We start from the raw sequence: 15,136 nt of genomic DNA, 5'->3' as shown, positions 1-15,136 counted from the left end.
TCGATTAAAGTGATTGTGAAATTTGTTTTTTTTAAGTAACAAACGTGATATACTTACCTGCTCTGTGTAATGGTTTTGCACTGAGCAGCCCCAATCCTCCTCTTCTCGGATATCCCTATGGCGCTCTGGGCTCCCTCAGCCACCCCCCCCCCCCCCGAGAGCCCTCATAGCAAGCTGCTTGCAATGGGGCAATGGGGGGACTTATGCGGGCTCCCTTCGGAGCCGGCTCAAACAGAGCGGGGCTGAGCCGCTCTCTCCTCACGAACAATCTCCTGTATCATGTCTGCAGTCTCTGACCATCCCTTGTATCATTTCTGCAGTCTCTGATCATCTCCTGTATCACGTCTGCAGTCTCTGACCATCTCCTGTATCATGTCTGCAGTCTCTGACCATCTCCTGTATCATGTCTGCAGTCTCTGACCATCTCCGGTATCATGTCTGCAGTCTCTGACCATCTCTTGTATTATGTCTGCAGTCTCTGACCATCTCCGGTATCATGTCTGCAGTCTCTGACCATCTCCGGTATCATGTCTGCAGTCTCTGACCATCTCTTGTATTATGTCTGCAGTCTCTGACCATCTCCTGTATCATGTCTGCCGTCTCTGACCATCTTCTGTATCATGTCTGCAGTCTCTGACCATCTCTTGTATTATGTCTGCAGTCTATGACCATCTCCTGTATCATGTCTGCAGTCTCTGACCATCTCTTGTATCATGTCTGCAGTCTCTGACCATCTCTTGTATCATGTCTGCAGTCTCTGACCATCTCCTGTATCACATCTGCAGTCTCTGACCATCTCCTGTATCACGTCTGCAGTCTCTGATCATCTCCTGTATCACGTCTGCAGTCTCTGACCCTCTCCTGTATCATGTCTGCAGTCTCTGACCATCTCCTGTATCACGTCTGCAGTCTCTGACCATCTCCTGTATCATGTCTGCAGTCTCTGACCATCTCCTGTATCACGTCTGCAGTCTCTGACCCTCTCCTGTATCATGTCTGCAGTCTCTGACCATCTCCTGTATCACATCTGCAGTCTCTGACCATCTCCTGTATCACGTCTGCAGTCTCTGATCATCTCCTGTATCACGTCTGCAGTCTCTGACCATCTCCTGTATCATGTCTGCAGTCTCTGACCATCTCCTGTATCACGTCTGCAGTCTCTGACCATCTCCTGTATCACGTCTGCAGTCTCTGACCATCTCCTGTATCATGTCTGCAGTCTCTGACCATCTCCTGTATCACGTCTGCAGTCTCTGACCCTCTCCTGTATCATGTCTGCAGTCTCTGACCATCTCCTGTATCACATCTGCAGTCTCTGACCATCTCCTGTATCACGTCTGCAGTCTCTGATCATCTCCTGTATCACGTCTGCAGTCTCTGACCATCTCCTGTATCATGTCTGCAGTCTCTGACCATCTCCTGTATCATGTCTGCAGTCTCTGATCATCTCCTGTATCACGTCTGCAGTCTCTGACCATCTCCTGTATCACGTCTGCAGTCTCTGACCATCTCCTGTATCACGTCTGCAGTCTCTGACCATCTCCTGTATTATGTCTGCAGTCTCTGATCATCTCCTGTATCATGTCTGCAGTCTCTGACTATATCCTGTTGTGTGTTGTTTGTCTCTGATGATGAATCTTATGTGCGGCCCTTTTGGTGATGTTGGGGGCTGCACTTGAGGCCCGCAATATCAAGAAAGTTGAGCACCACAGCTCTAGACATTGTAAGGCTCCCTTACAGCCATATGCGTGATGAACCCTAAAATACTTGTTCAGGCCTTAATTGGCCAAAGGTCACCATGATTGTTGAGTGGCAGCGATTATTGGGGTGCTTCTGATGTATGCAGCTCTTCTCTGCCTTTATAATCGCCTTTGGAACCATTCAGCCTTATTTTCCGAGGACTCGTTCCTTACATCTTTCTCTTTTCAGAACCAGCTGAAATTGGCTCGTTTCACCATCGTAGATGGAGCTTCTGGGAAGGGAATCAGCTTTAAAGATGTTGCTGGGATGCATGAGGCTAAGATGGAAGTTAAAGAATTTGTGGATTACTTAAAGGTAATATTTGAAAAGGAATTTTTAATAACCTTCAATTACAATGACTTGTGTACGCTAGATTATTTATTTATTTGCTATGTTTTTTTCACACAAAAGTGGAGTCCCCCTTTAACCACTTACTGACCGCCCCACGTACATATACTGCAGGGCAGCGGCTTCCTGTGCAAAATCACGTACAGGTGAGTGGACACAGCGGGAGCCAATCAGTGGGTCCAGCGGACCCGCCAATCGTTCCTGAGAGAGGCAGAGCGGCGGTCTGCATATGTAAACAGGGCAGATCGCTGTTCTGCTAGTAGAGGGAGACAGAGATCCTGTGTTTCTGCTAAGCAGGAGTACAGATCTGTCTTCTCCCAGTACAAGCACATCCCCCACACAGTTAAAAAGCACCCCCAAGGCACACATTTAACCCTTTGCTTGCCCCTGATGTTAACCCCTTTCCTGCCAGTCTCAGTACAGTGACAGTGCATATTTTTTAGCACTGATCACTGTATTAGTGTCACTGGTCCCCAAAAAGGTGTCAAAAGTGTCCGATTTTGTCTGCCGCAATATCACAGTTGATCACCGCCATTACTAGTAAAAAAACAAACAAATTCCATAAAAATATCTCATAGTTTGTAGACGCTATAACTTTTGTGCAAACTAATCATTTGAACTTATTGGGATTTTTTTTTTTTTTTTATTAGCAAAACCATGTAGCAGAATACATATTTACCTAAATTGATGAAGACATTTTTAGATTTTTTTTTTTTTTTAATTGGTTGTTTTATAGCAGAAAGTAAAAAATATTTTGTGTTAAAAATTCTTTTTTTTTTTTTATTTGGTGCAAAAAATAAAAACCGCAGAGGTGATCAAATACCACCAAAAGAAAGCAGCTCTATTTGTGGGTAAAAAAGGACATAAATTTTGTTTGGGTACAGTGTCTTACGACCGCGCAATCGTCAGTTAATCGCTTGCTGACCGGCCACCGTCCTTTTATGATGACAGGTTGGCACGGCTGCGTGAATCACCGTAGGTGTATGTCGCCCGCTTTTAAGAGCTCTAGGCGACCCGCGATCGCTCCAGAGAGAGACCGAACGGGGATCAAAACCGACAGATCCCCGTTCTGTCAGGTAAGTAGAGAGTGATCGTCTGTTCCTAGTGATCAGAAACAGCGATCTCTCTCTCTCTCTCTCCCTCTCCCTCTCCCTCTCCCTCTCCCTCTCCCTCTCTCCCCTGCCTGTCAGTCCCCTCCACAATTAGAGTCACGCCTTAGGACACACTTAACCCCTTGATCGCCCCCTTCCCTGCCAGTGACATTTATACAGTAATCAGCGGCTATTTTTAGCTCTGATCGCTGTATAAATGTCAACGGTCCTAAAAAAGTGTCAAGTGTCCGATCTGTCCGCCGCAATCCCGCTAAAAATCGCTGATTACTACTAGTAAAAAAAAAAAAAAAATTATAATACAAATGCCATAAATATATCCCCTATTTTGTAGACGCTATAACTTTTGCGCAAACCTATCAATATACGCTTATTGCGATTTTATTTATTTTTACCAAGAATAATACATATTGGCCTAAACTGATGAGATGAAGAAATTAGTTTTTTTGATTTTTTTTTTTTTTGGATATTTATCATAGCAAAAAGTAAAAAAAATACTGGGTTTCTTTCAAAATTTTCTGTCTTTTTTTTGTTTATAGCGCAAAAAATAAAAACCCCAGAGGTGATCAAATACCACCAAAAGAAAGCTCTATTTGTGCGAAAAAAAGGACATCAATTTTGTTTGGTTACAGCGTCGCACGACCGCGCAATTGTCAGTTAAAGCGACGCAGTGCCGTATCGCAAAAAATGGCCTGGTCATTAAGGGGGCAAATCCTTCTGGGGCTTAAGTGGTTAAAGCAACGCAGTGCCGTATCACAAAAAAAAATGGCTTGGTCATGAAGGGGGGGGGGGGGGGGGTAAACCTTCTGGAGCGGAAGTAGTTAATTTAGGGCACTTGTGTGGAGAGCTGCAGAAAGAAGAAAACAATGGTGTCCTGTGCGCTCTGTTCACTCTTCCACATGGCTGTCAGCTGCGGGGCGGAGTGGTGGAGAAAAGTGCAATGTGTTTGCATTTTTTCCGCACCTCTCCATCACATACTACATTTTTATGCTCTGCAGCTTAGCTGTGGTGCATAGAAATGAAAGAAACGTCACTTTGTGACATTTCTATGAAGTGTAAAAAAAAAAAAAAGAGGGGAGGGAAGTTGTTGCATCGAGTTGTAAAAACATAAAGCTTCAAAGTCTGCCCAGCATGGACAATGACCCTCAGAGGAGAACAGGGTCACACTATCTCTGCACATAGTGTGAATCCAGCCTTAGTATTTCTTTGATTTAAAAAAAAAAAAAATATTTAAAAAAAAAAAATTTTTTTTTTTTTTTAATTTTTTTTTTTTTTTTTTTTTTCGGCTGGAGCTGAGTGTTGTGTGATGTGAAACATTTAGCGGTAACATTACTACTGCTGCTAAATGTGAGCGCTTCCTGCTCAGGGCTCCATATGGTAGGCAGCCAGCATCCACTTGTAGTGGGCGTGGCCTGCTGGATCCCGCCCACAGTTCTGTTCTATGTCTGCACAGGCTATGTACAGCACAGTGATGATGTCACTGCTACTTTTTTTTACAAGGTAACATCTAGATTTGCAATGGCATTTTGAGCTCAAAGTGGGTTTTTATCATCTGTGATTATTGCAGAATATTATATTTAATTGAAAATATTTATTCAACTGTAAAATGCCTACATCGGTCAGTTTGAAACCAAAATGTTATCTTCAAGATTGCTTCATCGTTGCCAAAAAAAACTAAATTCAAGTTCTCTTGATGTGATTTGAACCTCCAACTAAAGCTTTCCACTTTGATGCAGAGTCCAGAGAGATATCTACACTTGGGGGCTAAAGTACCTAAAGGAGCGTTACTTCTCGGGCCCCCGGGATGTGGGAAGACTTTGCTCGCGAAGGCCGTAGCTACAGAAGCGCAGGTCCCGTTCCTGGCAATGGCCGGCTCGGAGTTTGTGGAGGTGATCGGAGGTAAGATCGTGCTGGACAACAAAGAGCTCATTGTAGTTTGCTGAGTCCCCCCATCCCAGCACTGGGCTTCACAATCCCTCCCTGTGCCCACCCTGTGCCCACCCTGTGCCTACCCTGTGCCCACCCTGTGTCTACCCTGTGTCTATGTGCTGTATATGGAAATATATTGTCATTTATATACATTTATTACACACATGAAGGAAATGCTGGTTGTTTGAATTCGAGATACACTGGATGGGAATTTTGGCGCTGAAACTGAAAATGCAGGATGCACTTTGCCAAAAACTGAAAATGACAGTTTTAGAAAAAAAAAAAATATATATATAATTCTATTATATTCAACTTTTTAATTTAATATCATGAATTTAAATGAATATGAATGAATTATCAGCACCAGAAAATCTCAAGAACCATCCATCCCTTTATTCTATGTACAATCACCAGTCACTTTATTAGGTCCCCCTTGCTAGTAGCGGGTTGGACCCCCTTTATTAGATCCCCCTTGCTAGTAGCGGGTTGGACCCCCTTTATTAGGCCCACCTGGCTAGTAGTGGGTTGGACCCCCTTTATTAGATCCCCCTTGCTAGTAGCGGGTTGGACCCCCTTTATTAGGCCCATCTTTCTAGTAGCGGGTTGGACCCCCTTTATTAGGCCCATCTTTCTAGTAGCGGGTTGGACCCCCTTTATTAGATCCCCCTTGCTAGTAGCGGGTTGGACCCCCTTTATTAGATCCCCCTTGCTAGTAGCGGGTTGGACCCCCTTTATTAGGCCCACCTGGCTAGTAGTGGGTTGGACCCCCTTTATTAGATCCCCCTTGCTAGTAGTGGGTTGGACCCCCTTTATTAGGCCCATCTTTCTAGTAGCGGGTTGGACCCCCTTTATTAGGCCCATCTTTCTAGTAGCGGGTTGGACCCCCTTTATTAGATCCCCCTTGCTAGTAGCGGGTTGGACCCCCTTTATTAGGTCCCCCTTGCTAGTAGTGGGTTGGACCTCCTTTATTAGGTCCCCCTTGCTAGTAGTGGGTTGGACCTCCTTTATTAGGTCCCCCTTGCTAGTAGCGGGTTGGACCCCCTTTATTAGGTCCCCCTTGCTAGTAGTGGGTTGGACCCCCTTTATTAGGTCCCCCTTGCTAGTAGTGGGTTGGAGCCCCTTTATTAGGTTCCCCTTGCTAGTAGCGGGTTGGAGCCCCTTTATTAGGTCCCCCTTGCTAGTAGCGGGTTGGACCCCCTTTATTAGGTTCTCCTTGCTAGTAGCGGGTTGGACCCCCTTTATTAGGTTCTCCTTGCTATTAGTGGGTTGGACCCCCTTTATTAGGTCCCCCTTGCTAGTAGTGGGTTGGACCCCCTTTATTAGATCCCCCTTGCTAGTAGCGGGTTGGACCCCCTTTATTAGGTCCCCCTTGCTAGTAGTGGGTTGGACCTCCTTTATTAGGTCCCCCTTGCTAGTAGTGGGTTGGACCTCCTTTATTAGGTCCCCCTTGCTAGTAGCGGGTTGGACCCCCTTTATTAGGTCCCCCTTGCTAGTAGTGGGTTGGACCCCCTTTATTAGGTTCCCCTTGCTAGTAGCGGGTTGGAGCCCCTTTATTAGGTCCCCCTTGCTAGTAGCGGGTTGGACCCCCTTTATTAGGTTCTCCTTGCTAGTAGCGGGTTGGACCCCCTTTATTAGGTTCTCCTTGCTATTAGTGGGTTGGACCCCCTTTATTAGGTCCCCCTTGCTAGTAGTGGGTTGGACCCCCTTTATTAGGTCCCCCTTGCTAGTAGCGGGTTGGACCCCCTTTATTAGGTTCTCCTTGCTAGTAGCGGGTTGGACCCCCTTTATTAGGTTCTCCTTGCTATTAGTGGGTTGGACCCCCTTTATTAGGTCCCCCTTGCTAGTAGCGGGTTGAATGAATGAATGAAAGATTTGTATAGCGCTGTAAATGCGAACTGAATCGCCTCAAGGCTCTTATCCATCCTGTGTCGTCCAGCTCCTTAGAAGAGGAAGGTCTTCAGTTTTTTTCTGAAGGCCTGATGGTTTTCTTCCAAGTAGATGTTAGTTGGTAGAGCGTTCCATAGCCGAGGTTCTTGGACTGCGAATCTTCGGTCTCCCTTTGATTGATGGGACTTGGGAATGAAGAGGAGGTTTTGGTCCGCTGATCGAAGATTGCGATTGGGCGTGTAGTGGTTTATTTTCTCTCATAAGTATTGAGGAGCATTTCCTTGTATGCATTTATGGGTGAGACAGAGGGTCTTGAATGTGATCCGATTCTTTACGGTTAGCCAATGTAGGGTCCTCAGGGATGGGGAAACAGTGACACCCCATCCCCCGCACCATTACACCCCCACCACCAGCCTGAACCAGTGATATCCCATCCCCCACACCACTACACCCCCCACCACCAGCCTGAACCAGTGATATCCCATCCCCCACACCATTACACCACCACCACCAGCCTGAACCGGTGATATCCCATCCCCCACACCATTACACCCCCACCACCAGCCTGAACCGGTGATATCCCATCCCCCACACCATTACACCCCCACCACCAGCCTGAACCAGTGATATCCCATCCCCCACACCATTACACCACCACCACCAGCCTGAACCGGTGATATCCCATCCCCCACACCATTACACCCCCACCACCAGCCTGAACCGGTGATACCCCATCCCCCACACCATTACACCCCCACCACCACCACCAGCCTGAACCGGTGATACCCCATCCCCCACACCATTACACCCCCACCACCACCACCAGCCTGAACCAGTGATATCCCATCCCCCACACCATTACACCCCCACCACCAGCCTGAACCAGTGATACCCCATCCCCCACACCATTACACCTCCACCACCAGCCTGAACCGGTGATACCCCATCCCCCCACACCATTACACCTCCACCACCAGCCTGAACCGGTGATACCCCATCCCCCACACCATTACACCCCCACCACCAGCCTGAACCAGTGATACCCCATCCCCCCACACCATTACACCCCCACCACCAGCCTGAACCAGTGATATCCCATCCCCCACACCATTACACCCCCACCACCAGCCTGAACCAGTGATACCCCATCCCCCACACCATTACACCTCCACCACCAGCCTGAACCAGTGATACCCCATCCCCCACACCATTACACCCCCACCACCAGCCTGAACCGGTGATATCCCATCCCCCACACCATTACACCCCCACCACCAGCCTGAACCGGTGATATCCCATCCCCCACACCATTACACCCCCACCACCAGCCTGAACCGGTGATATCCCATCCCCCACACCATTACACCCCCACCACCAGCCTGAACCAGTGATATCCCATCCCCCACACCATTACACCCCCACCACCAGCCTGAACCGGTGATACCCCATCCCCCACACCATTACATCCCCACCACCAGCCTGAACCGGTGATACCCCATCCCCCACACCATTACACCCCCCACCACCAGCCTGAACCGGTGATATCCCATCCCCCACACCATTACACCCCCACCACCAGCCTGAACCGGTGATACCCCATCCCCCACACCATTACACCCCCACCACCAGCCTGAACCGGTGATATCCCATCCCCCACACCATTACACCCCCACCACCAGCCTGAACCGGTGATACCCCATCCCCCACACCATTACACCCCCACCACCAGCCTGAACCAGTGATACAAGGCAGGATGGATCCATGCGCCAAATTCTGACACCACCATCTGAATGTCGGAGCTGAAATACAGACTCATCAGATCGGGCAACGTTTTTCCAATCTTCTATTGTCCAATTTCGGTGATCCTGTGCCAATTGTAGCCTCAGTTTCCTGTTCTTAGCTGACAGGAGTGACACCCGGTGTGGTCTTCTGCTGCTGTAGCCCATCTGCTTCAAGGTTGGATGTGTTGTGTGTTCAGAGATGGTATTCTGCATACCTTGGATGTAACGAGAGGTTATTGGAGTTCCTGTTGTCTTTCTATCATCTGGAACCAGTCTGCCCATTCTCCTCTGACATCAACAAGGCATTTTCCTCCACACAACCGCCGCTCACTGGATATTTTCTTATTTTCCCACCATTCTCTGTAATCCCGAGAGATGGTTGTGTGTGAAAATCCCAGAAATACTCAGACCGGCCCGTCTGCCACCAACAACCCTGCCACGTTCAAAGTCACCGAGATCCCCTTTCTTCCCTATTCTGAGGCTCGGTTCAAAGTTCAGCAAGTCGTCTTCACCACGTCTAGAGGCCTAAATGCATTGAGTGGCTGCCATGTGATTGGCTGATTAGCAATTTGTGTTACCGAGCGATTGTACAGGTGGACCTAATAAAGTGGCTGATTAGTGTCTTCACGCTGGTCCCTTGCGCTTCCGTTGTGGAATTAAACATCAAACGCCGCCCCCTCCCCCCCATTTGTAATGCATTGAAAACGCAGCAAGAACGCACCTCTTATGTTTTTTGATGCGGTTTTTGAGTCACATGACCCATGAAGAACACGCCATAAGCACAGTTTTCGGTGCCATTTTCGGCACCTTTTTTTCTTTTATGGGTAAAATTCCAAAAAACACAATTTTCGGCCGAAATTTCGGAGCATCTCTAGTTTGAATGCATACAGGTGTGTCTGAAAGCAGCGGTACTGGGTAGAAGATGTGTCAGTATAGACCCACAATGCCGCCCATCTCTAGGAAGGTTATTTAACATACAAAGGCTGCCATCTAGTGGCCACAGAGTATAATGCACATGTACATGGAGTATAGTCAAGACATATATTTTTTTTTAAGGGAAAATATCCTGTATTGTGAAAAAATATGGGGGATCAGTGGCGTCGCTAGGGGGTGGCTTTTGAGGCTATAGCCCCACATCTGGGGCCCATAGCCCCGAGTCTCTGCAGGGGTCCCCAAGAGGACGGGAGGTTCTCTGGGGACCCTGATGTAAGTGGGGGGCTCTTTGAGGACCCTGATGCAAGGGGGAGGCTCTCTGGGGACCCTGATTTAAGGAGGAGGCTCTCTGGGGACCCTGATGTACGGGGGGCTCTCTGGGAACCCTGATGTATGTGTGTGCCCGCCCAAGTGTATGACTTTCTTTACTACGTTGCTATGGGCTCTATCCCCAGATCTTTTGTAGACCTAGCAACGCCCCTGTGGGGGATAAAGGCGGGACTTTGTGTGAGGCATGTTGGTGAGTGTATCCAAATTGCACAAAATGCTATGGTGAGATGTCTAGAGTGGATCCTGTACGTGGTAATGATACCCACAGAAAATGTTGCGAGGTAGAAATGGTATAAAGTTTAATAACATAGGTCTTAAAACAAAATGCAGTCATTTCTGTATCCATTGGGATGGAGGCATGTTGGTGCATTCTGCTAAAAGCAAGTGGACAGGTCACAACCCCATTTTATGTTATCCTGTATTGTGAGTTAGTTTTGCAATGTTTACATTTTTAATACACTCCTTTGTACAGCAGAGCTCAGAATGGGTAAGGTAGAAGCAGCACAGGAAGCCAATAGGATGAGTTGCAATGTTAAAGGGGTTGTAAACCATCGTGCATCCTATGCATTAAGGTGAAAATACACCTGGCAGTGACCCCCCCCAGCCCCCCCCCCCCCCCCCTGTTTTACTTACCTGAGCCCTAGAACTTGTCCCACGAGGACGCGCCGTCTCTCTGCCCGGGGGTTCTCGGCTCTTGATTAGATAGATTGATAGCAGCGCAGCCATTGGCTCCCGCTGCTGTCAATCAAATCCAATGATGCGGGGGGCGGGGCCGAGTCCTGGATTCGGCCTCTATGGACGCCGAATGCTGGAATCGGGAGCGCGCCCCGCAAGGTAACCCCCCGGGAAAGCGCTTCTCCTAGGGGGTTATCCGATGTGGGGAGGAGCCGCGAGAGCCACCGGGGGACCCCAGAAGAGGAGGATCGGGGCCACTCTGTGCAAAACAAGCTGTACAGTGGAGGCAAGTATGATGTGTTTGTTATTTTTTTTAAAAAAAAAAGAACCCTTACAATCACTTTAATCTGCTTACAAGAAATATGCTGGGAGGAGGAGAGAGCAGAGTAACACAGGGTATGAAAAGGGTGACATTTCTATTAAAAAAAAAAAAAAAAAGCCGCAGCAATGGTTAATAATGGGCGGTGCTTTAGAAAACGAACCTAACCAGCAACCTTTTGGAGGCTGAGAAAATCTGCTCTAGATAATGTCGTTTCCTCTGTTGCCATTTACATATTCAGCTTCCTCTTTGTGTGTGCGGACCTCCAACTAAAGGTTAGGTTGGGGGTAGGTTTTAACTCTTTTGCTGTGAACATGTAAATGCCTCCATAACATCTCTTGCCTCCCCCGTCCCATCAGGTCTAGGTGCAGCACGCATGCGCAGCCTCTTCAAGGAAGCTCGTGCCCGAGCTCCCTGCATCGTTTACATTGATGAGGTCGATGCCGTGGGAAAGAAGAGGTCCACAAACATGTCTGCCGTCTCCAACACCGAGGAGGAGCAAACGCTGAACCAGCTGCTGGTAGAGATGGATGGTGAGGCGACGTCACAATGACAGCTGCTGATCGTGTTGTTTTTTAGTTTTGTATCCGATCGTTATACGATCTTTGTGTGTATAATTCTGCCATAAGATCGTAGTCCCAGGACCAAAGCCAAACCCAAGCTTCATGGCAGAAATCTATTACATCTAAGTCCACATATCGAGTGAGTGTGCCTTCTACTGAACGTCTTGCTTGCAGGATTCGGCACAATTGACGAGCTGCAGGGGACAGAAGCTGCGAGATTTACCTCGCGAGGAGTGAGAGCCGGAAGCCTGGAGCCGCCAGCAGCAGGGCGGCGGAGTGAGCACATGTCACGCCCCCAACTCGCGGCCCAGCTAGGAGAGTGAGAGCAGCAAGCAGCGGGGGGGGGGGGGGGGGGCACGTGACATCTCGCCCCCAACTTGTGGGCCTGGCCGGGAGCGAAAGCTGGGAGCGAGGCGCACACGCGCGACGTCACTGATTAATGGGAAACCCGTGGCCCCAGCAAACCAGTGACTGCTGACACTAGGCACTACGCTCACGACCGTGCTCGGACCGCGGGCCGCCATTTAATGACGGCTGCTCTATAGTGTGTACTTGTCTCAGTCCAGAGCACTAAGTGTCATTTCTATCTGCTGCCTCCTTCCTCTGCTATCAGCATGAGTCACTTCTGACAAGTTTTCCTGACACCAAGAGATAAAAAGGTGACAGGGGGCGGAGCTCCAGCTGATTGACAGCCTCAGCTCTGTTCCTGTTTGCTGTGTGAAAGGGGGGGGGGGTGTCCCTTCTCTCCAATCAGCTCTGAGCTCTCCTCATGAGCTCTGCAGAGAGTAACTTCAGCTCTCCGCCCCCTTTTTTCTGCACTCTAATGCACTCAAAAAAAATAAAGGAGGCGAGGAATAAAAAAATTAATTAAAACTATATAAAATAAAAGATGAAAAATGAAAAACAAGTGAATGAAAATAAAATAAAATAGAAGTTAAAAATAATAATAATTATAATGAATAATGATTGTGGTGAAAAAATTAAAAAATAATATATAATACATTATAAATAAACAAAAAACAAATAAATCAAAAATATCAAGCCCCGGTGGGGGGGGGGGGCGAAATGCGTCGGCCTGGGAATAGCGCTGGCTGACAATAAAATCCATGTTTTTTTTTCGACGGATGTTGGCTCAAACTTGTCTTGCATACACACGGTCACACAAATGTTGTCGGAAATTCCGAACGTCCAGAGCGCGGTGACGTACGACACGTACAACGACGCTAGAAAAGGGAGGTTCAATAGCCAGTGCGGCTCTTCTGCTCGATTCCCAGCATGCGTGGAATTTTGTGCGTCGGAATTGTCTACGCGCGATCGGAATTTACGACAACGGATTTTGTTGTCGGAAAATTTGAGATCCAGATCTCAAATTTTGTGTGTCGGAAATTCCGATGAAAAATGTCCGATGGAGCCGACACACGGTCAGAATTTCCGCCAACAAGCTCCCATAGAACATTTTTCGTCGGAAAATCCGACCGTGTGTACAGGGCATAAGACAAGCTTATAAATTCAGCACTTTGAATGGATGTAGAGAAGAGAAGACTGCAGATAAACAGATACAACTTACATAGGAGGATTTGTTTAATCTCTGTATATCACCTGAAGATAGTCACTGCACTGGGTATATGGAGGGTTTACAACCACTTTAATGTCTGTGTCTTCTCATGTCTCTGCCAGGTATGGGTACCACTGATCATGTGATAGTGCTCGCCTCCACCAACAGAGCCGACGTTCTGGACAACGCATTGATGCGACCAGGAAGACTGGACAGACACATCTTCATCGATCTCCCCACATTACAGGTCAGTCCGATCCCATAATCCGGTCTTCTGTCATTATTCGTAGTCTAGGCTTCTTGGCTCTTGATTGAAGCAAAGCTTCTCCTCTGCATTTCAGGAGAGAAGAGAGATTTTTGAGCAGCACCTGAAGAGCCTGAAGTTGACACAACCGGGAAGCTTCTACTCCCAGCGTTTGGCCGAGCTCACTCCAGGATTCAGTGGTAAGATTTCTATCCGAACCAAATCCTCATTCAAAGGGAACCTGTGGCTGGGCTACAGTCCTCCCAAGTATTTAGATGTTAACGAGGTTTAAAATAAACTCTCACTGACCTCTGTAGCCATGGCACTGGGGAGATATTCATCCTTAAACCTTACAGCAGGAGCAAGGTCACCATTTACTGTGGTCACGTAGATAATGATGGGCGCCGCTCAAAGGTGGATGACCAAAGATCTTCCCATCGGTCTTCCGAAAATGGGGGCAGGCGTACAATCACTAATCCAGAAGTGTGAGCACATTGAAGAGGAGACAACCCGGTGTTGATACAATGTGTATGTGTATGGCTGCAGTCAGCGCTACTCCCAGGCCAACGCATTTCGCCCCACCCACCGGGGCTTGGTATTTTTGATTTATGTTCCAACTTTTGTCACAATTTTTTTCCTATTTGTTTTTTTTTTTTATTTATAATTTATTATATATTATTTTTTATTTTTTTTCACCACAATCATTATTCATTATAATTATTTTTAACTTCTATTTTATTTTATTTTCATTCACTTTTTTTCATTTTTCATCTTTTATTTTATATAGTTTAATTAATTTTTTATTCCTTTTACTCCTTATTACTCCTTTTTTTTTTTTTTTCTTATTTCTAATATTTCACAATTTTTTTTTACTTTTACTTCTACGTATTTTATTTATTTATTTTTTTATATTTCATCATTTTTTTTTCTATCTTCTTGCTTTTATTTTCTTATGATTCTATTTATTTATTTAGTTTTACTATTCTTCTATTCCCCTTTTCTTTTTTTGTTATTTGCTTGTTTTTCACTTTCATTTTTTTTTCACTCTTATCTTTCTCATTTTAATCATTTGCATATTCACGTTAAACATGCTCTCTTCATCACCACAAATCAGCTCACTCCATCACCATTGATCTCACACGTCTGTTCCTTTCCTCCTTCACGGCCAATGATAATCATTTATATGTCGCTGTCCCACTCTCTTTTCCCCACCTCTGTGACCAAGCTCGGTGGGCGGGGTGAAAGGTATCAGGGGGCGTGGCCTGGAGTATCGCTGGCTGAGGCCATATACATACATATTGTTCAACACTGAGTTGGCATAAAGTGGTGTCTCATCTTCAGTATGGTCACAATTTTAGGTTTATCTGTCAGCAGCTCAGCTTCCCCCAACAGCAGTGACTCAGCTTCCCTCTACGGCAGCACTGCGGTTAAATGGTTAACACCTTTTCCTGCCAGCACTTAGGTCGTTGGTTCGAATCCCAACCATGGCACTACCTGCCTGGAGTTTGCATGTTCTCCCTGTGCCTGCATGGGTTTCCTCCAGGTACTCCAGTTTCCTCCCACACTCCATGGGGCGGGGACTAATGTGAATGTATACAGTAGTACCTTACATTCTAATCCATTCCAGAAGAATGCTTGTAGTCCAAAGCACTCGTAAATCAAAGCGTGTTTCCCCATAGAAATCAATGGAAACTCAGATAATTTGTTCCAGTGTCACTGCTAG

At 47.0% G+C, this 15,136-nt stretch overlaps 2 protein-coding genes across 2 annotated transcripts in view; both read left to right on the top strand.

The window, feature by feature from the left end:
- Positions 1 to 15,136, top strand: part of ANKRD11 (ankyrin repeat domain containing 11) — a 128,049-nt gene that overhangs the window by 86,262 nt on the left and 26,651 nt on the right.
- Positions 1 to 15,136, top strand: part of SPG7 (SPG7 matrix AAA peptidase subunit, paraplegin) — a 47,419-nt gene that overhangs the window by 13,311 nt on the left and 18,972 nt on the right. The window contains exons 7-11 of the mRNA XM_073605944.1: positions 1,930 to 2,055; positions 4,934 to 5,096; positions 11,411 to 11,584; positions 13,292 to 13,416; positions 13,511 to 13,613. Of these exons, the coding sequence (XP_073462045.1) occupies positions 1,930 to 2,055; positions 4,934 to 5,096; positions 11,411 to 11,584; positions 13,292 to 13,416; positions 13,511 to 13,613 (691 nt within the window). The remainder of the gene's footprint in view (positions 1 to 1,929; positions 2,056 to 4,933; positions 5,097 to 11,410; positions 11,585 to 13,291; positions 13,417 to 13,510; positions 13,614 to 15,136) is intronic.

Source organism: Aquarana catesbeiana, linkage group LG11, assembly GCF_042186555.1.
Source record: "Aquarana catesbeiana isolate 2022-GZ linkage group LG11, ASM4218655v1, whole genome shotgun sequence".
In the NCBI taxonomy this organism is placed as follows: domain Eukaryota; kingdom Metazoa; phylum Chordata; class Amphibia; order Anura; family Ranidae; genus Aquarana; species Aquarana catesbeiana.
This window is presented reverse-complemented; position numbering and strand designations above follow the sequence as displayed.